Source organism: Mobula hypostoma, chromosome 3 (genome assembly GCF_963921235.1).
Source record: "Mobula hypostoma chromosome 3, sMobHyp1.1, whole genome shotgun sequence".
NCBI lineage: Eukaryota > Metazoa > Chordata > Chondrichthyes > Myliobatiformes > Myliobatidae > Mobula > Mobula hypostoma.
Window position 1 is genome coordinate 97,895,364 of NC_086099.1, and position 25,157 is coordinate 97,920,520.

A 25,157-nucleotide genomic window follows, 5' to 3' on the forward strand; every position below is an offset into this window, starting at 1 on the left:
GATGTAACATCACCTGTCCAGCATCAGCACCATACTTCTAAGTTTGCTGAACAGTGCAGGTGACCATTAAATGACAGGTGGAACATCTGTTACTTTTATCTAAACAGAACAGAAAATCGTTTCCTCTTAGCCTTTGGAACATGCGTTAAGAGACCAATAGTCATGTTGTAATTGATCCAACAATCCTCAGTTCATGTAAATTTGTTAAATAATTCTAAACTTCTAATTCTGCTGTTATCTTTCATTTAAGTGTGTTTGTTAATAATCTCCAGGCAGAAACAGAGCTGTGTATCATTGGTACATCACAATAAAAACTCTGATCTATTTAGTGTTCTTAAAGGCCTCATACCATTCCACAGGATCAGCAAACAGGTCAACTACAAGACGCATAAGGTAGGACTAGACTAAAAGCTTAGCATCTTAAAGATCAGCTTTATTAAAGATTAGGTTTATCGAAATATACAGTGAAATATGCAATTAGCATCAAGTGCTTGGAAGAAACCCATGAGGAAACAGTCATGAGGAAATATCCTTACAAACAGTAGCAGGAACTGAACTGCAGTCACTGACTGTAAAGCGTTGCGTTGCCCCGTCAATTATTGGTTCATTATTGTCACATGCACCAAAATACAGTGAGTAGCTTTGTTTTGCATGTCAGCAGTACAGATCATTTCAAGCATACAGTAGGTATATTGAGTTGGTAAAAAAGCCAAAGTAATAGATGATAGGATATAGTATTACAGTTACAGAGAAAGTATAGTGCACGTAGACACATAAGGTGAGGTAGCTTGAGGGATCAGGGGTTCATCTTGTTTTGTACAAGAGTTCCATCAAGAGCCTTTGACTCTGGGATGGGGGAGGTGGTGGTGGTTGGGGCGAGAGAGGAGGTCAGAGGACTTATGGACCTTAGTGTTGTGACAGAGCTGGCACTTGTCAATAGAATTGTCAGAAGTAGTGCTGTATTTTGGAACAATATTAACAAGTGGAAGCATGTAGATGACCTGTGGGAGGGAATGTAGGTACATCTTTGGGAGAGAAGGCTCTGAAGGTAATACTACAGAAGCAGGAAGAGAACTGTTGTTAGTGATTTGATAACTGGCAATAAATTTGACTCGATCAACTACTGAGGCAGAAGATAGAGATGATAGGTAATTTTTTTTTAAAAACTGCAATCATTGCAAGAAGGATGGTGAATGATCATCACATGGTATAATATTTCAGTGACAAGGCTGGAAGCATGAGATGGGCAGGCACAGAGCTATAGGAAATATGGGCAAGACTTGGTTGAGGCAATAGTTCAAGGTTCTTCAAGAAGAAAGGTGGTTGGCGAAGAGCTGGTAGGTCGCAAATACTGGATTCATTTAGGAGGTAGGGGGTGTCGATAGCAGATTTGAGAAGAGGCAGACAATTGCTGAAAGAAGAAACAATCAGCACTATTGACTAATGTCGGAAGAGGAAAATGGGTGATTGGAAATGGGGCTGACGGAGTACTAATTGATCTTGGAGCCAAGAAAAACATAGACTTTGAGAAGACTTAGGCAATAACATATAAGCTCATTGTTAGGTTGGAATGAAACTTAAATCAAGTTTGACATGAAGAATAAGGAGAATGGGGAGATGGCAGAAGAGACAACTAAATAGAAGATCTTAAACATGGTGTCATAAAAAGCTCATCCCATTGTCTCATGAAGGTGGAGAAGGCACGATGATGAGTTTTAAAAAGAAAGTTTATAGTGGAGTAGAAATCGGGGATTAAGGTTGTATTCCAAACCCTGTCAGATTTTTCTGCATTACAATGGCAGGTTGAGGAGTTTCAGGGAATTGAGGGAATTCTTCACATTCTGAGAATATAGTTAACAGTTTGTTTCTCTAAAGGATACAAAACACAGATAAAATATTTTTTTCACACAAACATTGTTTGTTCTATATTTATTTTATCAATGTATTTACCTTTTACAAGCTCTTACTATCCTTCCTCACGTGCGTTGGGTATTGGGCAGAAGGTAAGGTCTTATTGACAAACTGCTGCTGTCTTCTGCCAATGCTGGTTTTGAACCAGTTATTAGAACGTGAGCCAGGTTTTGGATATTTACCATTGCTTCCTTTCTTCCCTTGGAAATCCCTCTTGCTTCAGTTTAATGTCACAGTGACAACCCGACAGAAACTAAACACTGTTCTACGCAAAAGCATGGTTTTAAAAACAGCTGCTCTCTACCTGGAGATGGCATTTTAGACAAAACATTATTTTGGCAGACAACTCTGGCCCATGCACTTTGTAGGGAAAATTTAGTCATCTGTTGCTTAATTTTTGGAAATGCAAAACACAGAGGGGATATTGCAGGTAGTAATTTGCAGTTTATCAATTTTAATAGAGTATCTGATCATGAATCAGCGAATAAGTGCAAGTAATAAGTGGGATCAGAGCTCATCTTGTTTCAGCACATTAATTGTGTATTTGCATTGGAACTCAATCTAAAGTAGATGGATTATGAACCTGCGAGTCCATCCAGGAGATTCCTAAAACTGGGGGTTATATCTCAAAATGTGCGTTGGTAATAGTGCTATCGGTTAACCCTAAAAGGTGCACTGGGCCCAATGTTTGCATATGTAAGTAGTGTTTATGTCAGTCTGTCTGTGAACTGGGAGTGGTTCCAAGGCTTTGCCCTCACATCCCTTTGTGATGTTACCAGCTGCTCTACCTCACTGATGTAATCTGCAGAGCTACACCCATGTGGAGCATTTTCAGGTGATGCCAGTAGTGTGGGATTGGGTCTGAGGAGTTGTTGATCTTTAAATTCTAGCATTTTAATTTTAGTCTTTTCATTCAGGCTGTCCACTTAATAATACCTTGAATGAAAATCATTGTTTGCAAAATGTGAAAAATCAAGTAAATTCAAGTTTCATTTGTTGAATCTTGCAATATTTCAGCTACAGTCAGACCGCTCCTCTTAATTTTTCATTAAAGGGCAAAAACAAATTTGATGCTGTAAATATTATCCATAAAGTTCAATTTATTTTCCATTACAGAGAATCAGTATAATTAGCCCTTTGCAACTGTGCTTTCTAATCTTGCTATTGTAATTAGTTTGCAGTATTGCAAACTTCTTCATCAGAATGTGTGGAGGTACTTCTGTGATAGATAATTCGAATACAACTGCTTTGAAAGAGGTAACAGATGTTTTGTATTATGTTGATTAATATTTATGTTTAGATATTTCAACTTGTTGTCCAATAAATACTCTAGAAATGAATACAGAGATTTTAGATAGTTATTAACCTGATGAATTTGTTATGTTAAATAGTTCTCAAACTTCCAGCAATCATCCCAAATTTATTCTGGAAATTTGCTGCCTTTATTATTTGTTCTCTTTCCAGTCTATGCAAAAAGTAAAATCTCCCATTGCATCTATGTTGTTATTGCAATGACTTTTTTCTCCACTCTGTATCTAAATTTCCCCATAGTCATAGAATCATGGAGTTATACAGCTTGGAAACAGTCCCTTCATCCCAACTTGTCCAAGCCATCTGTGATGCTCATATGCCTGCACTTCACCTGTATTGCTTCAAACCATTGCTATACCTGAACCTGTCCAAATATCTTCTATATGTTGTAGTAGCAAAGCAGGACGTCCGTAGACATACATTATCAGAATTTTGTCAATATGCTCAACTTATTTAAGAAACTCTGAGCTGTACTAAAGACTGATGCTGATAAGGTTTGTATAATGTGTGTATTAGATAGCTGAGAAGCCCCCTCCATATAATAATCTGATCAAAAAAGATTTCCTTGTTTAGTCTCACTATTGAAGGTTGCTATCAGGGCAAGACATTTACATTTGGTTTTGCTTAACAGCTACCCAATTTCACATAAATCTGAAGGGTGGAGTTAAAAATACCTCTTCACACCTTCGCAAACTTGCTATATTTGGTTGAGTCTAGTTTAAATTTAAATTTGCAGAAGGATTTCCTGTGGTGATCTTGATTTGTTGGTTTGTGGTTATCTCATTTTAACCACAGCTGTTGCCAGATTGTTACCATTTTATCCATATATTCAATGAAGATTAGTGTGCTTTATAAAAATTTCATGGCAAGCTTGTTCTTTGCTGTTCACAAGCCAATTGTTTTGCATTAAAGAGGAACATGAAGTGGTTAAAAGATGTTGAATTGCTGGAATTGAAGACTACAATCATCCAAGATGTAGCCAAATACTCTGCAAGCTAGTGTGATTTTATATTCTCTGTTTTCGTTACCCACATAAAATTGTTTATTGTGCAGGATTACCATAAAATAGTTCAATTGTTGCTGCTTCTCATTCCTATAATTTTATGGAACTGAAATGATGTTCAGCATTAAACAGAAAGAAATTAAGCAAACATGCATAATATTTCGCAACTTTAATTTAAATTGTGTTTTTTTTTCATTATGATTATCTTTTCTCTCTCAGGTCATTATTTAAAATAGAATATTGAACACTTAAAAAAATGCATACTTTAAATCAATTGACTGTATTTTATGTCATGATAATAGATACTCAGGGTCCATATTTCCACATTTCCTTACAACATTGAAGGCAGCCATTTCAGCCGGATTGCAGAGCTATTATCTCTCCTAAATTTCTCTTTAAGGTTTGCTCTCCTCATTTCCATTCAACCCACCCACCCATCCCTGCTTCATCCCTTCTTCAGATTCCACTGTTTACCTACACTTATTTATTAATTATACTTATAATCACTATAAAGCAACCAATTTGCATGTCTTTGGGATGTAAAAGAAAACAGGAACGCCTGGAGGAATTCTACATGGTGCAAATTCCACATAGACAGCAATGGAGATCAGCATTACACTTGAGTTGCTGGAGCTGAGACAGCCCCTCTACCATCTGCACTGCTGTGCTACGCATCAACTGTAGAATGGGAAAATGTTTAATGATTAAAGTACAAATATATGTCTGAAAATATCTAACCAATAATCATTGGGTTTAATTGAATGGTAGATCTTTGTTAAGGTCAAACAATAACATTAACTTGTGTTTTGTTTCACAGATCATCAGTTTGTTAAATGTATTTACACCCCAAAAATCGCTAGATGAATTCCAGGATGTGTAAGTAATCCAAAATATTTTCCTTCAAGGTGTTGTACATAGTATTTAAAAGTACAACATCAACCGGGAATCCTCTAATACCTTGACATTTTTTCCATTGCTACTACATACTGTAATGTGATCCAAAGATCTTGATCCTGTTATAGCCGGGCTTGCCCATAACTGTACAAAGTTGTTTTCACTTCCTTCTACCTGCCCAGAATGATAGGTATTTCATTCATGAGTTTTCATCATTATTTGTTACCATTGAGGATTATATGGATATACAGCAAAGCAGAGTATTGATGATGGTAGAATGCCCATGTCAGCAAAGGAACTAAAATTATTGTTTACATTTTAATTTGCTTTGTGTTCTCTTGTTTTACATTCAGAAATGTTTCATCTTATTCTTTAGATATTTAATATTCTTCTAAGACCTTAGGGCAATCGCTGCTTTACTCTGTCTTGCTGCAATAGCCTCCTCGTAGGGGACAAGTATTCAAGTTGGAAAGCTTCTCCACTGACTAACTGAGTATCTTGGAAACTCTCAGGATACTGCTAATCCAACAGCCTCCTCAATATGTTTATTTCTTTGAAGTACTTCCTCATTGAAAACAATCAATAAAAGACTTTATACTGTTCACCTACTGTTAAAGTTTTCTTAAGTAGAGCAGGGCTAGTGGTTGAGAAACTGAATACAGTGTACCACATGGGTTGTCAGATAAGAAGTCATTGACCTGAAATGCTGACTCTCTCCAGAGTGGCTGCCGGAACTCCTGAGTTTCCAGCAGTTTTTGTTTGTAATCATTTCAGATTCCCAGCATCTGCAGTATTTTGTGCCTGCATTGCATGATTAGAAGTAAGTTTTGGAGCTGGATAATTGCTAAATTTCATTTCGTGACATATGCTAGAAGAACATAAGATTAGGGAGATCAGTATAAGGCCAAGTTGTTGGTTCCAGTAGAACACTTGCAAGGATGAGGTATATTTCATAGTCATAGTCATATTTGAACAGAAAGGGATGTATTCGATACTGGCATCCTGGATGGTGCCACCCCGCAGAATATAATTCATTAAAGGGACCTAATGTTTGAACACCCACAAACTCCTACCCCTCCCCCTGCGCTTCTAAAGAACATCTGTTCAAGCTAGGAACTACTGTGCCAGGAATCTGGCATGAATTAGCACTCCTGCAATCATGAAGTGGTGATCTCCCTGTCCAATGGCTGGATGTAGAGCCTGATTGTGATGGCAGTGTTGAGTGGGCTGGGACGAGCAGAGCAGCTGCTCAGGTGTGAGGCCGGGATCATTCTAAGTTCACCCGGGCTGTTATGGTGAGCACAGGTCATTGTTGGGGACTAGCAATGGGTGCTCCACGAGTTGACAGACCACCCAAGTCAAACAATCTCTCGGCTTCTTATTATGATGGATGCTCCTTTGGCTGCACAGCTCTATCTAATTCAAAGACTTATTTGTGGTAAAGAGCTCAAAGGCCTTGATATCATTAGGAGTAGCAACTGGGTGCAGTTTTGCTTCAGTTCAGTTGGAAGCCTATTTAATCAAAAAGTAATCATACTATCTTTTGCGATAAGATTTTCTAATCTCCCACTGGGGGAATAACTAATTATCATCAAAAGGCATAAAAATCTTGCTATTTCTGGTGCACCTGCCTAGCTTTGAGAGACACTGCAAAGTCCCAGACACAAGCTCAGTTAACAGGAAGTTTTCATTGTAATTCATTTGAGCCAAGAACTTTGTAAGTACTCTTGATAAGGCTGTCTCTGGTAGAAAATTTTAAAAACTAGTGGAAAGGATACAGAATATCTATTTGCGCATAAAATTCTGCAATCCTTTTTGCTGATATTAAAAAGAACAATAGAGAAAAATATCAGTTTCTACTACTTAATACTTTACATGAATGCACACTAAGGCCTGATACTGATTTTTTATTTAAATTTGGGAATACACACAGAAAATATATTTGCTTTAATTTAAATACTTTAGAAGCTCTTCCTGATTGGAAGAATTAGGTAACCACATTCAGTGTAAGTGAAACAGGTTGAGAATTTAAAGACACAAGAGGACTGAATGCCACAAAAGGAACTATGTATCCTGAATGTTGTAGGCTGCAAGAAGGAAATTAGACCTGATCAATGATTGTTAGCAGGCAAGTGAAGAAGCAGATTCGTAATTTCAGAAGCATAGTGCTGCAGATGCTGGAAATCTGAAAGCTATTGACTGTACATATGTTGACTATTGGTTATGTGCACAGTGATGGGATTTTTGATTAGACAGCTCTATCATAATGCCCGTTTGATTTACTATGCAGCAGCTTCTTTAATGTTGTTTCCGCAAGCAGTTGCACCTAACCAATAGTTCATTGTGTCAGAATGATGTCATTGGAGACAACGACAGCCTTTTGCAGGCTAGAAATCATCGTTACTGTAGAAATAATGTACTAAATATGTACTTTAGTCTTCATGAACACATGCTGTGCTCATTTCATCTGATGGCAGCATTGTTGATCAGTGGAGCGCTGGTAAACTGACTGCCTTATCATTGTGGAACCACTTTTCAAGCCAGGCAACATTTTATTTGCAACATGTGCCAGAAATTCCAACACCAGCCCAGGACAGTGCATTATGTAAATCCAACTGGAAGCAGATGCACTTTGAATGTTTATATATTGATTGAGATACCCATAGGACCCCGAGCACCCAAAAACTCCAGTTTGATGTTGCATAATGTGGGAGGCTGAATAAAAACTGTGTGAAACTTTCTCTTCCTCCGAGTCTAAAATCAGTTCTCTCTGAACTCAGATCAGATCCTTCTTCTGAATATTTATTGCAGCTTTGGCATTTGAGAATATTGGTAAGTGCTTCTGATAACCAATTTTACCCCTATTTTCTCAGCTGCTTAAATTATTAATCATTTCCCATGTAGAATGCTGCAGTTATATGTGACATTCAATCTTAGTGAGGGACACTGAAAAGGAAATGTGAGATAATCAAACCTCTATTCTATTCTGCTGCAAAGATGTAGGGTTGCACAATTTATCTTGTTAGTGAACATTATCCCAGCTGCAGGAGAGATTCAGTTTACAGACATCTTTCTAAGGAAGGAAATATCAGTGAAAAATAAAAAAAAAAGCATGTATTTCCTTGCTTATGGATATCATGTATATTGATTTCCTTTTAAATCCAAGATAGTCTCATATGATGGGAAATTGTTGCCTGTGAATTCATCAACCCAGCAGCCTCCTTTTTTTCTTTCTTGCAGGTATTTAGTTATGGAATTGATGGATGCCAACCTATGTCAGGTAATTCAAATGGAACTGGATCACGAGCGGATGTCCTACCTATTATACCAGATGCTGTGTGGCATCAAGCACCTCCATTCTGCTGGCATTATTCACCGGGTGGGTATTCGGAAGAAGCAAGCAGTTTGACCAAAATAGATTTGAAAAATTTTAGTAACACCATGGAAGTATTACAGAACAATATACAGGTTCGCCTTCACTAATCTGACTACCTGTAATCCGCACTGATGTAAAATTTTCCACGCAACTGTAATTTCAAATTTTCCGGGCCACTGTACCAATCTGCTGCACATTGGTTTGGTTGCGCTAGATCTGTTCACGTGTTGGCGCACTCTTGAAAGCACAGACAGGCGATTCCTGCTTGTTTTCCTGCATTTGCGTGAGGTGCAGCTGCCCGGCACCCACCTGCCTTACCTGCCAGCAGCGGGGGAGCTGGCACACACTGAGTTGGTCTGCCTTCTCGCCCGCTTGCCGGCAGTCATGCATTGCCCTCCAGCGTTGCCCAGCCGGCATTCCGTTCTCTTCTGCCTACAACCTCAGATCAGACGTGGCAACCCACTGAATTTAAGCATAATACTAAGTGGAGGAAAAGAAACTAACAAGGATTCCCTCAGTAACTGCGAGTGCAATGTAGTCTTTGGGGTAACTGCAAGTCTGTGTCTTTGCTATCGCTTAGCTCACGCTTGAGTGCTGGTAATGGGTGCGCTTTATTTTTTGCAAGTGGGGAGGGGGGATTGTTGCTCGCTGCTGCTTATGAGAGGGAGGAGAGCGGGGGTGGGGGACCTAGGAGTTCTGATATTTAACTGTCGTTCATTCTTTGGGGCACTCCTCTGTTTTCGTAGATGATTGCGAAGAAAAAGCATTTCAGGATGTATATGGTATATATTTCTCTGGCATTAAATGATCCTTTGATATTTTAAAGGTATGATGAGGCGGTTAGCTATTGCTTAATGTGATCCTTCTGTAATTCGGCATTTTCACTAATCCTGCACTCCTCAGGTCCCAATGGTGCCGGATTAGTGAAGGAAGACCTGTACGGGACTATGCAACTGGGCCACCAGTTGGCGATAGCCTGAGAAATCTGCTGCACTATTGGATGCATATTAATACCCCAACACACTTTTACCTTTTTTAGATATTGCACAGCATTATAATAGCTTTACCAATGATTAGAGTAAGTTTAAAGGGAGTATGGGAACTGGGGCACTGGTGGCTTTAATGGAAGACGTATATTTCAGAGGAGTGTGGGAACCAGTGACCTGGTGAGATTTGGGAAAGCTTGGGACCCATGGCTCCAGTGAGTTTCAGGGGAGAGTTGGAAACATCACTCGTGAGCTAGATTCTGAATCATTGGGAGTTCTGAAAAGTGAGATAGCAGATAGTTGAAGTCATGGAGTTGTTCTGAAAACCGGACCATCGGAATATGGGTTGAAAATGGGTGAGGTATAAGGGGATAGAATACACCAGATACTGTCTTAAAAAGGATCACTGCATGCAGCCAAAACCTTACTGCTTCACCAACCCCTACAAAATTGTGGTTCACTTAGATTGCCTCCTCTCCCTCCTTTAGGCCTTCATCCAGTCTGTTTTAACTACTCGAGCTACCAGATTTTATCTTCTCTATTATCCCACCTGAGTACTCTCAGTACCAGTTTAACCCTGGCATTCATGGTGGTTTAATGGTGACATATTAATTCTGAAACTGGATTAATAATTTAGGGAACAAGAATTCAGAGTTGCAAATTTAAAATATAGAAGTACAAGTTACACACACACAAAATGCTGGTGAACGCAGCAGGCTAGGCAGCATCTATAGGAAGAGGTACAGTCAACGTTTTGGGCTGGGACTCTTCGTCAGGTCTAACTGAAAGAAGAGATAGTAAGAGTTTTGAGAGGGGGAGGGGGAGATCTGAAATGGTAGGAGAAGACAGGAGGGGAGGGGTGGATCTAAGAGCTGGAAAGTTGATTGGCAAAAGGGATACCAGGCTGGAGAAGGGAGAAGATCATGGGATGGGAAGCCTGGGGAGAAAGAGAAGGGGAGGAGGGAGCCCGGAGGGTGGAGAGCAGGCAAGGAGTTGTAGTGAGAGGGACAGGGGGAGAAAAAAAAGAGAGGAAAAAAAGGAAAAATATAAAAAAATGTATTAAATAAATAAGGGATGGGGTGTGAAGGTGAGGAGGTAGGGTTGCTAACTGTCCTGTATTAGCTGGGACATCCTGTATATTAGCCTAAATTGGTTTGTCCCATACGGGACCGCCCTTGTCCTGTATTTCCCCCCGCTAAGGTAGAGCGTTCCTATGAAACCTTTCGTGCTGAAATGGCGTAAATTGAAGAAGCAATTACCATTAATTTATATGGGAAAAATTTTTGAGTGTTCCCAGACCCAAAAAATAACCTACCAAATCATACTGAATAACACATAAAAGCTAAAATAACACTAACATATAGTAAAAGCAGGAATGGTATGATAAATACACAGCCTATATAAAGTAGAAATAATGTATATGCAGTGTAGTCGGGAAGATTAAGGCAAAACCGGTTTGAGGAAAAAAAATTGGCACGTACGCGCATGCGCACACAGGTGCTCGCGCAAGGCTTCATGGTCATGGTAGTTTTTCTCGGGGTAAACGCAAGTGTGCTGTATTTGACTGCTACTTTTGTCCCTTATTTGGGAGTGAGAAAGTTGGCAACCCTAGGAGGAGAGGCATTAGTGGAAGTTAGAGAAGTCAATATTCATGCCATCAGGTTGGAGGCTACCCAGATGGAATATAAGGTGTTGTTCCTCCAACCTGAGTGTGGCTTCATCTTGACAGTAGAGGAGGCCGTGGATAGACATATATGAATGGGAATGGGACATGGAATTAAAATGTGTGGCCACTGGGAGATCTTATATTCCGTCTGGGTAGCCTCCAATCTGATGGCATGAATATTGACTTATCTAGCTTCCGTTAATGCCCCTCCTCCCCTTCACACCCCATCCCTTATTTATTTATTTAATATATTTTTAATATATTCCCCCCTTTTTTTCTTTTTTTTCCCTCCCTCTGTCCCTCTCACTATAACTCCTTGCCTGCTCTCCACCCTCTGGGCTCCCCTCCCCTCTTCTCTTTCTCCCCAGACTTCCCATTCCATGATCCTCTCCCTTCTCCAGCTCTTAGATCCACCCCTAACCTCCTGTCTCCTTCTATCATTTTGGATCTCCCCCTCCCCCTCCCACTTTCAAATCTCTTACTATCTCTTCTTTCAGTTAGTCCTGACGAAGGGTCCTGGCCTGAAACGTTGACTGTACCTCTTCCTATAGATGCTGCCTGGCCTGCTGCGTTCACCAGCATTTTTTGTGTGTGTTGCTTGAATTTCCAGCATCTGCAGATTTCCTCATGTCTGCGAAGTACAAGTTAGTATTAATAAAGCTATGTAGTTGTGTAGTATTTGAATTTATACTTTTACATTTACAGGATCTAAAACCAAGCAACATAGTGGTAAAGTCAGACTGCACTTTAAAAATCCTTGACTTTGGACTGGCAAGGACTGCTGGAACAAGCTTCATGATGACTCCTTATGTAGTAACGCGATATTATAGAGCACCAGAAGTTATTCTGGGAATGGGGTACAAAGAAAATGGTGAGATTTTTACTTAACACTAGCACATTTCTTATTGATACCTATTTGTGTCATAGACACGGCAAATTATTTCATTTTGCATAGATTGATCCATCCTGTTAGATTGAAAATCTGGTGCATTACTTTTAAATGAAAGCTTTTCTATTTGTTAAAAATGAGCTACTTACCAATGATTACAATATGATGTGACTGTTTTAACTAAAGCAGCCCTTTGAATTCATTAATGTTATCAATAAAGTAACTAAGGGCTGAAAAACAGCATGCACTTGATGGATTAAATCTTGATTCATAACAAACTTATCTGACCAGCCTCTGTGATCAATAATTATGCAACTCAAAAGAATGGTTATCTCAACTCAATCCTCTGATTGGCAGCTATATTTCCTTTTGGGCTGGTTCATCCAGATGGCTGGGAGGAGTTGCAGGTTACTGAGGAACAAAGTAAATTACCTGATCAAAGAGCAGATCTCTTCTGAAAGTGGTAGTTTGGTATCAAGCCTATATTGCCTTCCTAATTTTTATGCCACCTTTGTTATTTAATTTGCTGTCAGGTTTAATTCACCTTTCCTTACAGAGGAAGAAGAAAATAAACCTCAATCTGTTCTTCAAAATTAGGAAATATGAGAAGTATATCAATGCAAGTTGTCGGGAAGAAATAAAAGATCTGAAATTCTGTCCCTTCATCAAAAACTTCAGTAGTATAGAAGGGCCGAGATGGCCTGTTTCCGTGCTGTAATTGTTAAATGGTTATATATAGCACTCCCTAATATTTACATCAGCCTACTGTTAGCTAAGAGACTATTTGTTTCCTATGCCTGCTAGTAGTTAGAGCAGAATGAATATCTGAAGCAAGTTGTTTCCAGCAGTCTGATATCCACTCTTCCTCTGTTTTACGATTTATATATCCGAAAAACAAATTTTGGCACCCTATTTTATATTATTGGCTAGCTTACCTTCATATTTCATCTCTTCTCTCTTTATGGCTTTTTTAGTTGCCATCTGTTGGTTTTTAAAAGCTTTCTAATCCTCTAACTTTCCACTAATTTTTGCTATATCTTATCTGCTCTCTTTTGCATTATGCTGTCTGTGACTTCTGTTGTCAGTCATGGTTGCCTCATCCTCCCTTTAGAATACTACTTCTTTAGGATGTATCTGTCCTAAGCCTTCCGAATTGCTCCCACAAACACCCACCATTGCAATTCTACCATCATCCCTGCTAGTGTCCCTTTCCCATGAACTTTGACCAGCTCTTGTCTTCTGCCTCTGCAATTCCCTTTTCTCGACTGTAATACTGATACATCTGATTTTAGTTTCTGCCTCTTAAACTGCGGGATAAATTATATCACATTATGATCACTGACACCTAAGGGTCCCTTTCCCTTAAGCTGTCTAATTAAATCTGGTTCATTACACAACTCCCAGTCCAAAATTGCCTTTCCACTTGTGGACTCAACCCACGCTGCTCTAAAAAGCCATCTTGTATGCATTTAAGAGCCACGACTTAACTGCAGAGGTCCGTACACAGCTGAGGATGTGGCAACTCTCAGGGAAGCACAAACTGTGCTTTCCTGTTCCATCAGGAAGGCGAAACAGGAGCATTCCCAGAGAATATGCAGCCACTTTTGTGATACTAGGGACACAAGGTGAATATAGCAGGGAATTCAGAGGATTACAGACTACAAGTGTACCCTGCAGATCAGAAACCAGGATGCCTCATTCCTCGACAGGCTGAATTTCTTCTACGCCTTGTTTGATGCACAGAACAAAGTGCTGGTGAGGAAGCCACCGTTCCCCCCAGGGGAGCAGACATTCCGCCTGGCAGAAGCTGAGCTGCGGAAGAACCTGGCCAGAGTCAACCCCCACAAAGCTGTGGACCCGAAAAACATACCAGGTTGGGTTCCGAAATACTGTGCAGTCCAGCTAACTGAGGTGCTGATGGATATATTCGACATCACTCTGAAACAGTCCACTGTGCCCTCGGTTTTCAAGGCAGCAACCATCATTCCAGTGGCAAAGAAGGGAACAGTAACCTACCTTCTGCCAGTTACTATCAGAAGGCTATCATCTGGTGGCGTTACATCAACCATTATGAAATGCTTTCAGCAGCTTGTCATGGGGCACATTAAAGCCTTACTCCCAGTTACATTGGACCCTTTCCAGTTTGCTTATCACTTAAATCGATCCACTGATGAGGCAACCTAAGTCTGATCAGCCCTCCACTCTGTCCTGTCCACCTGGAAAATGGATTCTCATATGCCAGGCTGCTGTTTATAGACTTCAGTTTGGCATTTAACACCATCATACCCCAGAAACTGTCCTCACTGGGTCTCAACACCTCTCCCTGCAGTTGGATACTGGAAAGGCCACAGTCAGTATGTGCGAGCAGCAATGTCTCTAGTCCCATTATGCCGAACACTGGTGCTCCCCAGGCATGTGTGCTCAGCTTGCTGCTGTTCACACTGCTGACGCATGACTGTGTCGCAGGATTCAGCTCAAACCATGTCAAGTGTGTGGATGACACAACATTGATTGGCCTCATGAACAATGATGATGAGATGAAGTATAGAGAGGAAGTGGAGTGGCTGGTGGAGTGGTGTGAGAAGAACAACCTAAGTCTGAATGTAGAGATTCTGGACTTCAGGAACGTGTAAATGAACCATACCCCTCTGCACATGCATGGCTTCTCTGGGAGTTCACATCATGGAATACCTCACCTGGTCCCTTAATATCACTTCCACTTCATAAGGAGATGGAGGCAAGTGAGGCTCCCACTTACCCCACCCCCCATCCCCCATCTTAACTGCATTTTATAGGAGCACCATTGAGAGCGTCTTGACAAGTTGCATCTCCATCTGATATGGGAGCAGCTGAGCATCGGACTGGAAGTCCCTACAAAGGCCTGTGAGAATGGCTGAGAGGATCATGGGGTCTCCCTACCATCCATCGGGGACATTTATCAGGAGTGCTGCACATGCAGGGTCCTTAGTATTATTAAGGATCCCACCCTTCCATCCAGCATCCTCTTTGACTTCGTACCATCAGGTAGGAGACTCCGAGGTATAAAAACAAGAACAGTCAGGCCAGGAAACAGTTTCTTCCATCAGGCCATTAGGCTTCTGAATTCCCTGCCACATTGCATTCGAAGTTTCACCAGTTAATCATTTCTGTACCTCACAATATTTAATTTATGCACTTTAGTTTGTTATTTCTATGTGATTCATATGCAGGTTTTATTCTTATTTTCCTAAGTATTGTGTGTTATGTGTTTTATACCCTGGTTTGGAGAAACATTGTTCTCTTTGACAGTACATATGTATATAGTTAAATGACAAAAAACTTGACTTGACTTCGACATGATTTTGCAAATCCCTTCTCTTGGGATCCCAATTTTTCCAATCTACCTGCCTGTAGTCTCTTCCATCAGGGTTATTTTACCCTGGTAGTTTTGTCAGTCTATCCACAAGGACTTTACATTTTCTGATCCTATGTCACCTCTGTCTCAGGATTTGTTTTCATTTTTTACCAAAAGAGCTGCCCCAATCCCTCTGCCTACCTGCTTGCCCTTTTAATTCAATGTGTATCCTTGGATCCCAGCTATCATCTTTCAGCCATGACTCAGTGATGCCCACAGCATCATTCCTGTCAGTCTCTAATGGCACTACAAGACCATCTACCTTATTCTGTATACTATGTCCATTAAAATATAAGCCCTTCATCCTATATTCATCACCCTTTTTGATTTTGCCATGTTACACATGAACTCATCCCGCTGACTGCAACTTTGCCCTGTCCTTACTCAGTCTCACTACATACTGCATCTACCAACTGTCCTATCTATAGCCCTATCACTCTGGTTTCCACTGCACTGCCACATTTTTAGTGATGTGGAAGTTGCTGGCAAGGGCTGCATTTATTCCCATGTCTAATTGCCTTTGAGGAGGTAATGGTAAGCTGCCTTTGGACTGCTGTAGTCCCTTCTAATGAAGGTAGTCCCATAGGGTTGTTGAACAGCGAAGTTCAGTGTTTAGACTCAGCAACACTTTATTACAAAGTCAGAATGGGGTACAACTTGGGAGGAATATGCAACTGGTGCCCAAAGGCCATGTCATTCTTGGTAGAAGTAGTCATGGATTTAGCAGATGCTGCTAGGAAGTCTCGGTGAGTACTGATGGTGCATATTGTAGTCAAAGTACCTACATAGTGAATGGAAGGGATGCTTAAGGTTGTTGATGGGGTGCCACTGAGATGGATTGCATTGTCCTGGATGGTTTTGAGCTTATTGTATCTTGCTGCAGGTTGAACGTATTCTTACAGGCTTTTAACCTGCACCTTGAAAACGTTGGAAAAGCTTTGGAGTGATTCACTGCCAATGGTGTACCAGCCTGGCTTGTATTTGTAGCCACAATATGTATCTAGCTGCTTGGCTTGATTTCTTGCTCATTGATGACTCCAGCAGGTAGGGTGTTCAGTAAAGCCATTGGGTCGGAAGTTAGACGTTCTCTTGTTGGAGAAAGTCATTTTCTAGCACTTCACAAATGTTACTGGCTACTTATCAATTCAGGTATGAACGTAGCCTCAAACTCATTTGTTCAGAGGTTGCCAGTGGAATGGAATAGCGTGCAATCACAGCAAGTACCCTAATTTCTGACGTGGTTGGGCCTTGAACATGCCTTGAAGAACTCATCCAGTCATCCACCTTGGCTACCTTACAGGTAGACCACTAACAACTACAAACAGCTTCCCAAGAGCAAACAATGACTTCATTCCTTGGAGTATTTACCCATAGTGCCCATTTACCATGGTTACTTGACAGCACAGACATTCAAATGCTTCCTCGATGTCAAGGATAATCATGCTCACCTTTTCTCTTGAATTCAGTTTTTTTTTTGATCTGTGCTTGTATCAAGATTATATTGACATCTGGAGCTAAGAGGTCCTGGTGAATCTCATAACTGAGGAGATATTATTGTTGCAATTGTACTGCCGCAGTGTAGGCTGATGTGTAGCGAGTCCATTATGGTATTAAAGCTGGGATGTTTACTTGTACCATTGCTGTCAAAAAGCTCCCAACTATGTTCGCAATTTTTCTCAACAACTGCAGAATATTCTGAAGAGGGAGGGTGAACTGCCAGAGGTCGTGGTGCACACTGGCACCAATTACATAGCTAGAAAAGGGGACGAGGTCCTGTTCAGTGAGTATAGGGAGTTAGCGAAGAGGTTGAAGAGCAGGACTTCAAGGTAGTAGTCTCTGGATTACACATGGTGCCATGTGCTAGTCAAGGCAGGAGTATGATGATGGTAGAGCTGACTGGCTGAGGATTTGGTGCAGGGGGGCAAGATTTCAGATTTCTGGATCATTGGGATCTCTGCTGGGGAAGGTATGACCAGTACAAAAAGGACGGGTTACATTTGAACCCAAGGGTAGGTTTGCTAGAGATGTTGGGGAGGATATAAACTAATTTGGTAGGGAGATGGGGGCCAGAGTGATAGGGCTGAAGGTGGGGCAGTTGGTATACAAGTAGGTCCAGTATGTAGTGGGACTCTGAGGAAGAACTGAGGAAGACTCTGATGGGGCAACATTGACTTAATGGAACGAGTTGAAGTGTAACATGGGGGGAAATCAAAAGGGTAATGAAAACAGGACTAAATTCACGCAGTATATGGAATAAGGTAGATGATCCTGTAGCACAATTAGAGATTGGCTGGTATGGCGCTGTGGGCGTTACTGAGTCATGGCTGAAAGAAGATCAGAGTTGGGGGCTGAAAATCCAAGGATACGGATTGTATCAAAGGGTCAGGCAAGTAGACAAACATTGTGGGGAGGCTCTGTTGATAAAAAAAATGAAATCAAATCCTTAGCAAGAGGTTACTCAGGATTGTGGGTAGAGTAATGAAACTGCAAGGGTGAAATGACCCTGATGGGAAATATATACAGGCCCCCAAACAGTAGCCAGCATGTGGGGTGCAAATTTCAACGGGAGACGGAAAAGACATGTAAACAGGCAATGTTATGATAGTCATGGGGGATTTCAATATGCAGGTAGATTGGGAAAATCAAATTGATGCAAGATCCCAAGAGATGGAATTTGTAGAATGCCTATGAGGTGGCTTTTTAGGGCAGCTTGTGGTTGAGCCTACTATGGGAAAGACAATTCTAGATTGGGTATTATGTAATGAACTAGATTTGATTAGGGAGCTTATGTTGAAAGAACCCGTGGGGAACAGTGATCATACTATGATAGAATTCACCCTGCAGTTTAAGAGGGAGAAGATAAAGTTAGATGTGTAAGTATCACAATGGAGTAAAGGAAATTACAGAGGCACGAGAGACGAGCTGGCTGGTTTTGCAGGGATAATGGCAGCACAGCAATTGCTGGAGTTTCTGGGGGCAATTCCGAAGGCAGAGGATAGATACATCACAAAAATGAAAAGGTTTTCTAAGGTGAGGATGACGTAACTATGGCTGACAAAGGAAGTCAAAGACAGCATAAAAGGGAAAGAGAACATGTATATAATAGCCAAAAACAGTAGGAAGGATTGGGAAAGTTTTAAAAATTAAGGAAAGGCAACTAAAAAAAGCCAGAATGAGAGAAAAGGTGAAATGTGAAAGTAAGCTAGCCATTAATATATAAGAGGTTACCAGAAGTTTTTTTTCAAATATTTTAAGAGTCTCCGGTGCCAGGGTAGCGTAGCAGTAGCATGACTATGTTACAACTTGGAGCATTCCGGAGTTTGGAGTTCAATTCTGGCAGTGTTCTGTAAGGAGTCTGTATGTTTCCCTCCCCCTACCCCCATCGTGGAATGCGATGGTTTCCCCAGGGTGCTCCAGTTTCTTCCCACAGTCCGATGACATACCGGGCCAGATAACTGGACGTTGTAAATTGTCCTGTGCTTAGGTTAGGGTTAATCAGGTTTGTCAGGGGTTGCTGGAGCTACATAGCTTGTGGGGCCTTCTTTGCACAATATCACTAAATTAGAGTAAAAGAGAGGTGAGAGTGAGGTGATATTACAGGAAAGATACTAGCATAGATTGAAACTTGCTGACTGGCAGGAGGCAAAAATTGGGAATAAAGGGTGTCTTTTTCTAGTTGCCTGCCAGTGACTAGTGGTGTTTCATGGGGTTCTGTGCTGGGACTGCTTCTTTTCACGTTATTTGTCAATGATTTGCATGATGGAATTAATAGCTTAGTGGCCAAGTTTGTGGACAATACAAAGATACCTGGAGAGGCAAGTAGTGTTGAGAATGCAGGGGGTATGCAAAAAGACTTGTATAGATTAGGAGAATGGATAAAGAGATATTCAATGGAATTCAGTGTAGGGAAGTGCATGGTCGTGCACTTTGCTAGAAGGAATAAAGGCATAGACTATTTTCTAAATGGGGAGAAAATTCAGAAATCAGAGGTGGAAGGGAACTTGGAGTCTTTATGCAGGATTCCCTAATGGTTAACTTGCAGGTTCAGTCAGTAGTAAGGAAACCATATACAATAGTAGCATTCATTTTGACAGGACTAGAATACAAGAGCAAGGCTCTTATGCTGAAGCTTTATAAGGCATTGGTCAGACCGCACTTAAGTATTATGAGCAGTTTTGGGTCCCTTGTATAAGAAAAGATGCACTGGCATTTGAGAGAGTCCAGAGAAGATTCACGGGAATGATTCCAGGAATAAAAGGGTTAACGTGAGGAGCATTTGATGGTCCTGCAGCACATATTAAACCAGAGTTGATCCCTTGGCTTTGATAGTAATGGAGGACTGAGGTTACAAATTGTGGTGCTGGTTGATAGTCTCACTGTTGCTGTCTCATTGGTGTCAGTTTCAGGTGCAAGATGTATTCTAGTTCTGTCCTATTGGCATGGTTGTAGAAATACAATATGATGGAGAGTGCCCTTGATGTGAAATCGGGACTTAGAGTGAAGCAGTCAGCTTTATCAGTGCTGTCATGAACACGCACATAGGTTGGGGAAGACAAACATTACTGTCCTCGGATGAAATTTCAAACCTGTTGTGTTCATAAGTAAATCTGGACTGATTAAACTTTTAAGGATGATTATTTTCAGTTATAAATGTTCATGTAGTCCTGATAGCACGGAGGGCTGATTTTCATTTTGTCTTTTAAAACACAAATTACTCCTTTAATAACAATGATACCAGCCCTTACAGTTCAAAATTTAACAATGAGTAGAAAAGCATGTCCAAAAATAATGAAAGCAAAAATGTGTCAGAACTATTCTGTTATATTAAACATGAAAAAGGTGTATTTACTGCTTTCTTTACAAGTTGCAGGGGAATTCTCTGCTAATGAACCATCAATGCTGCTGTCAAACTCTATTTTCAGTTCCCAGTCACTGCAATCTGTTTTACAGAAATATGCACAGTATTAGATTTATACTCCATTAATTAAATCAACATTTTGATTTTATCTGATTTATATATTCTAATTTTACATAGAATTTTGATAATTACCTACAGAGCTTGGCATACCTCTCTGATGGCACTTTTGCGTTGAAGTGCCCAACATGGATTGAAGTCTTCATACTTTTTATTTCTATTAGAATTTGGGCTTAGACAGTTGGGTCTAGTTTCAGTGGATTGTCTTCATTAACATCATTTTGTGTAGTTTCAGTTTCCAGCATATTGAGGGGATGTGAATTAATTTTTACTTTTGTTGATCCTTAATTACGCTTTCTCCATTTATATGATGTTTCTAATACTAATTCTTTTTTTTGTGTTACAATCATTTTCTGAACTCGTAGTGGATATTTGGTCTGTTGGGTGCATTATGGGAGAAATGGTCCGCCACAAAATTCTTTTTCCAGGAAGGGACTGTATCCTTACGCTACTTGTAGCAGCTGATTTTTTTTTATGCACTTTAACTCCTTAAATCATATGAATAAAAATAAACTGAGAGCAACTGTTTTTTTAAATTATTCCACATACTTTACATAGTGCATCTTTCATGTTGATCGTTTGATAATAGAGTTGCTTCTTCGTAGAAAATGTTTTATGTTTGGTGCAGATATGTGACAAGATATCTCACTATCTTGTTCTTGACTTTCATTTGAATAAATGTTGATTCATTATTCTCATTCAAAACTGCTAATAATTTTAAAATGTTTAAGAGTGCTCTCCCTTGAACTTCTGATTAACAAGTTACAGAATAATTCACTAGAGAGATTTTTTTTCCCAAATGGATCTTTGGTTTCTGCAAAGCTGCATTATTTTTATAACTTGCATTATCTTTGACCATCAAATGCATAAAACAATTTCTTGCTTTTCACATCATCTTTGAATGAATGTTTCGTGGAATTTGCAGTGAGCTATTTGAAAAATTGCTAGTTTATTTCAATGGTATGCTTTCTTATCAGGTATTAGGTACCCCCCAGGAAAGAATTGAAGATGTTTTTAAAACTGAGGATTCTAGTTTCAGAAAATTGATTCTGATGGTGGTTATTTCTAAGATATTATAATATTTCTGTGCATGAGGTGTTTACATATTGTATTTGTTTTTAGCAATTCTATAAACTGCTTGGATTTATCGAAGGAAAGAGGAGTGCAATGTGTAAATGCTGATCCATGGAAATTATAATATTATTTAGTGCTGGAAATAAATGAACTCAATGAATTATTATGCTTAGAGTCTGTGAACATCTTTCAGACTTTTTAGTTATGTTCCTTTAATAATGAGATGAGATACTCTTTGATATGGTGCCCTTTTATTATTCACCCATAATCACATTTATGTAGTTAACAGTTTGGTCTATGCTTCTTAGGCACAGACTCAGTCACTGTGTTAACTTTTTCTTCCACAGATGTGGCTATATCCTGATTCAATTCGCTGTGTTTCAAATTATTTCTCTAACATTTTGCCCCAGCTGCTTGGTAGTGGTTACCTTGACAATTTAGGGCTGCGTTCTAGGGCAGACATTTCCACCGTTGTCTCCCATCCCACCTCCCCTACTGCAACTTTAAACAAGTTTGTGTTTTCACACTTCCTGTTTTGATGAAGGGTCCTTGACCCGTAACATTGACTGTTTCTCAGTGATCCTGGAAATCTAAGATGAACCGTTAAATGCTGGAAATGTTCAGCAGGTGTAGAAAGATCTGATGAAAAGTTCTTTGTAAAATATTAACTCTCCTGGAATACTACCTGCCCCATTGAATACTTTCAGCATTTTCTGCTCTATTTCTTTAATATCCGTGCTTCTTGATAAGTCCTGAAATGGGGATATTTATGATTAACTGTTTCACTAATTCTCGTGACTTCTCGAAATGCTTCCAGCATTAGTGAGGTAGAAGCTAGGGGTGTGATGGAACATCCTCTAGGTAATTACATGATTATAACTGCAATAAAACTCAAAAGAAACTGTACATCATCCAGAACAAAGCATCAGAGCTCCCTAAATATTTAATCTCTCCACCCATGGGGCGCCATCACTACCCCATGTATTATCTGCAAAATGCTCATCTCAGCTGTGCCTGGTAGCACTCCCACACCTCTGCCAGAAGTACATGGGAACACCACCATTGCCGTTTTCCCTCCAAATTGCACACTGATTTACTCCAATAATTTGTTGCCGATGGGTCTAAATCCTGGAACTTCCTGCCAGATAGCATTGGTAGAGTATATTCAGCAGAACTACAGCATCAGTTCACAAAGAAGGCCCACTATTGCCCTCTGGCCTTGTTGGTTATGCCCAGATGAATTAAACACTATCCACATTGAAGCAGCCCATTAGATTACTAGCTCATTCTTAATCACTTCTAATATGCTCCACCAGCAAAAGAAATGCATAATTTATTTGTACTGCAGCAACATCGCATGCTTTCAGCAGCAACACCTGCCAATTCCACACCTTCTCCCATTTTCAAGGATGCAGCCCCACCTCAAATTTTGAAGTCGAACCCTATCCAGACACGCAGAAGCTGGAACTCTGCCACTACTCACTAGATCCTGGCTTACCACTAACTTCCCACAGGCTACCTGCCTAGGCCAAATGCTCACATCCCAGCAAATTTTGATTTGCCAAAGGAAAGCATGTGTTAATTGCAGCCCTTGGCATTAATAAAAAAATACATTCTTAAATAACTTAATTTGAAAATTCTGTGTCTATATTATTCAATTATTGCTTGTGGGTTTTTTTAAACCCCTTTTCTAACTAACAAATCACATGTATCCTGTCATCCCAGGCACAGTTTCCACATAGCTAGTAGATGGATATGAACAAATATGCTTGAGAACTATAGAGAATTATTCTTACAGAAATACTTACTTTTTTCACTCTTCACTGAGGTTAACTGGCTGGCTGTTAGCCTTGAATGACTTCAAATATGCTTTCCAATATGAAATAGCCAACAATTAATAAATTTCAATTGCCAAAACAGGACCAGACAATTTTAAATATCTCCAGGCTGTTAAATAGATATTCAGTGTATTCCTACCGGATTGATAATTGGTACAATTACTGCATCAATTGTATTAAAAAGGAAACTGAGACAGAATGAAAGGTGGAGGCTTCTTTCTGAATTCTAGTTGCAAGTGCTTTTTACTACATCTTTTATGTAAGGGAATTTATTATCAGTCACAGATATATCTGATTTGTTGCTATGATATTCTATCATATTCTGTAACAATTGTGCCACTCTGTGAATTGTCCAATCAACTCTTTCATTGAGGATGTTGAAATTACGCACTATTCCTATACACAGTAACTGAATCGTTGACCCTATCAGCAGCATGTTCCCCCACAACACCTCCAGCATGTCTATTATTTTTTATTTAATTATCTGTCTTTTCATCTTCTGTGATGTGACATTTCAGGTCAGCATTTATTTGTTTCTAATTGCCTGTGAGACCGTTCTCTTGAACTACTGTAGTAGTGAGAGAGGTCCCACTGTTCCATTGGGTAAAGAGTTTCAGGATATAGACTCAACAATGATTAAGACCAACAATACAGATTAGAATATGTGTGATTTGGGCAAGAGCCTGCAAGTGGTGCTGTTCATATCTCCTTGCTGTCCTTGTCCTTCTTGATGGTACATACTGTGGATTTGGGGATGCTGCTAGAACAACCTGGCGGGTATCTATAGTCTGTTGTATTTTGCAGATGGTATATTCTGCAAAAACTGTTTGGCGGTGGTGGAGGAAAAGAATGTCTACAGTGGTTGATGGGGTATCATTTGAGTGGACTGCTTTGTCCTAGATGAGGTTGAACTTCTTGAGAGCTGCCGTTATGCAATATTGCACTCATTACTAAGGTTGGGGTCTAAATAGGACAGGACTCCCTTTGAGATATTGATTCTTGTTTGGCTAAATCTATCTGTTCTGTTTATTGATGCTATGTTAGTGCGAGGTGTGTTGAGCACCACTCTCAGTATATAATTGTATTTCTTCAATTATACCTATATCTCTTGAGTTAATGCAAAAGCTATTTTGCCCTCTTGCATGTTAAACCTGATAGATTCCCCAATTCGTGATTTTCGAGGTTGACCAGTTTGACTTAGCTCCTGAATCAAGTGACTCATGTAACTATGGATGTCGTAAGGGACCAATATGTATCTTCTGAGTCATCCCCTCTCTCTCTGTCCGTTGCTTGCATCTACTCCTCCTTCTTAGTTCCTTCTTCATTTCCAGGTGTACTTTTCATCCACTGCTCCTTTAAATTTAAACTGGCGTCTCTAACTTGCAATTTTTGCAAAGGTTCTGGCTGTGTTTTGTTCATGGGCCAGGAAATGAACCCAGGAATACCTTACTTCATAACATATTATAACAGACTAAAATTTCCTAAGTATATTGACACTTTGTTGATGTACTCGGGAAAAATCTGTCATTTGTACAATAACCCTTAACACATTTGATTTACTGTCCTGTTTATCTCCCTTATTCTGCTCTATTGTTTATGCACTATAGCTTGACAAAATATTAGTGAAAGAAATGGCCAAAAATATTGCCTACACATAGATTACACACCTGCCATTTTTAACTAAGTTTTAAATGGCACCTTTCACATCCTGTCTCTGGACAGGAGATGGGTGTCACCAGGTCACTCTATCCAAGAATCATCTTTGGAAAACAACACAAGTTACAATATCTAATGTGTCCCAACAGTTGAAGCAACCTTAGTTCCCAAATTTGACATTTGT

General features: G+C 39.9%; 1 protein-coding gene across 6 annotated transcripts in view; it reads left to right on the forward strand.

Moving 5' to 3' along the window:
• mapk10 (mitogen-activated protein kinase 10) overlaps positions 1 to 25,157 on the forward strand; it is a 236,772-nt gene that overhangs the window by 136,325 nt on the left and 75,290 nt on the right. For 4 of the 6 annotated variants that reach the window (XM_063043514.1, XM_063043510.1, XM_063043512.1 and 1 more), the window contains 4 exons: positions 5,043 to 5,101; positions 8,360 to 8,498; positions 11,853 to 12,018; positions 20,771 to 20,842. In XM_063043514.1, the coding sequence (XP_062899584.1) occupies positions 5,043 to 5,101; positions 8,360 to 8,498; positions 11,853 to 12,018; positions 20,771 to 20,842 (436 nt within the window). The remainder of the gene's footprint in view (positions 1 to 5,042; positions 5,102 to 8,359; positions 8,499 to 11,852; positions 12,019 to 20,770; positions 20,843 to 25,157) is intronic. The other 2 variants (XM_063043509.1, XM_063043513.1) reach the window with 1 other exon arrangement.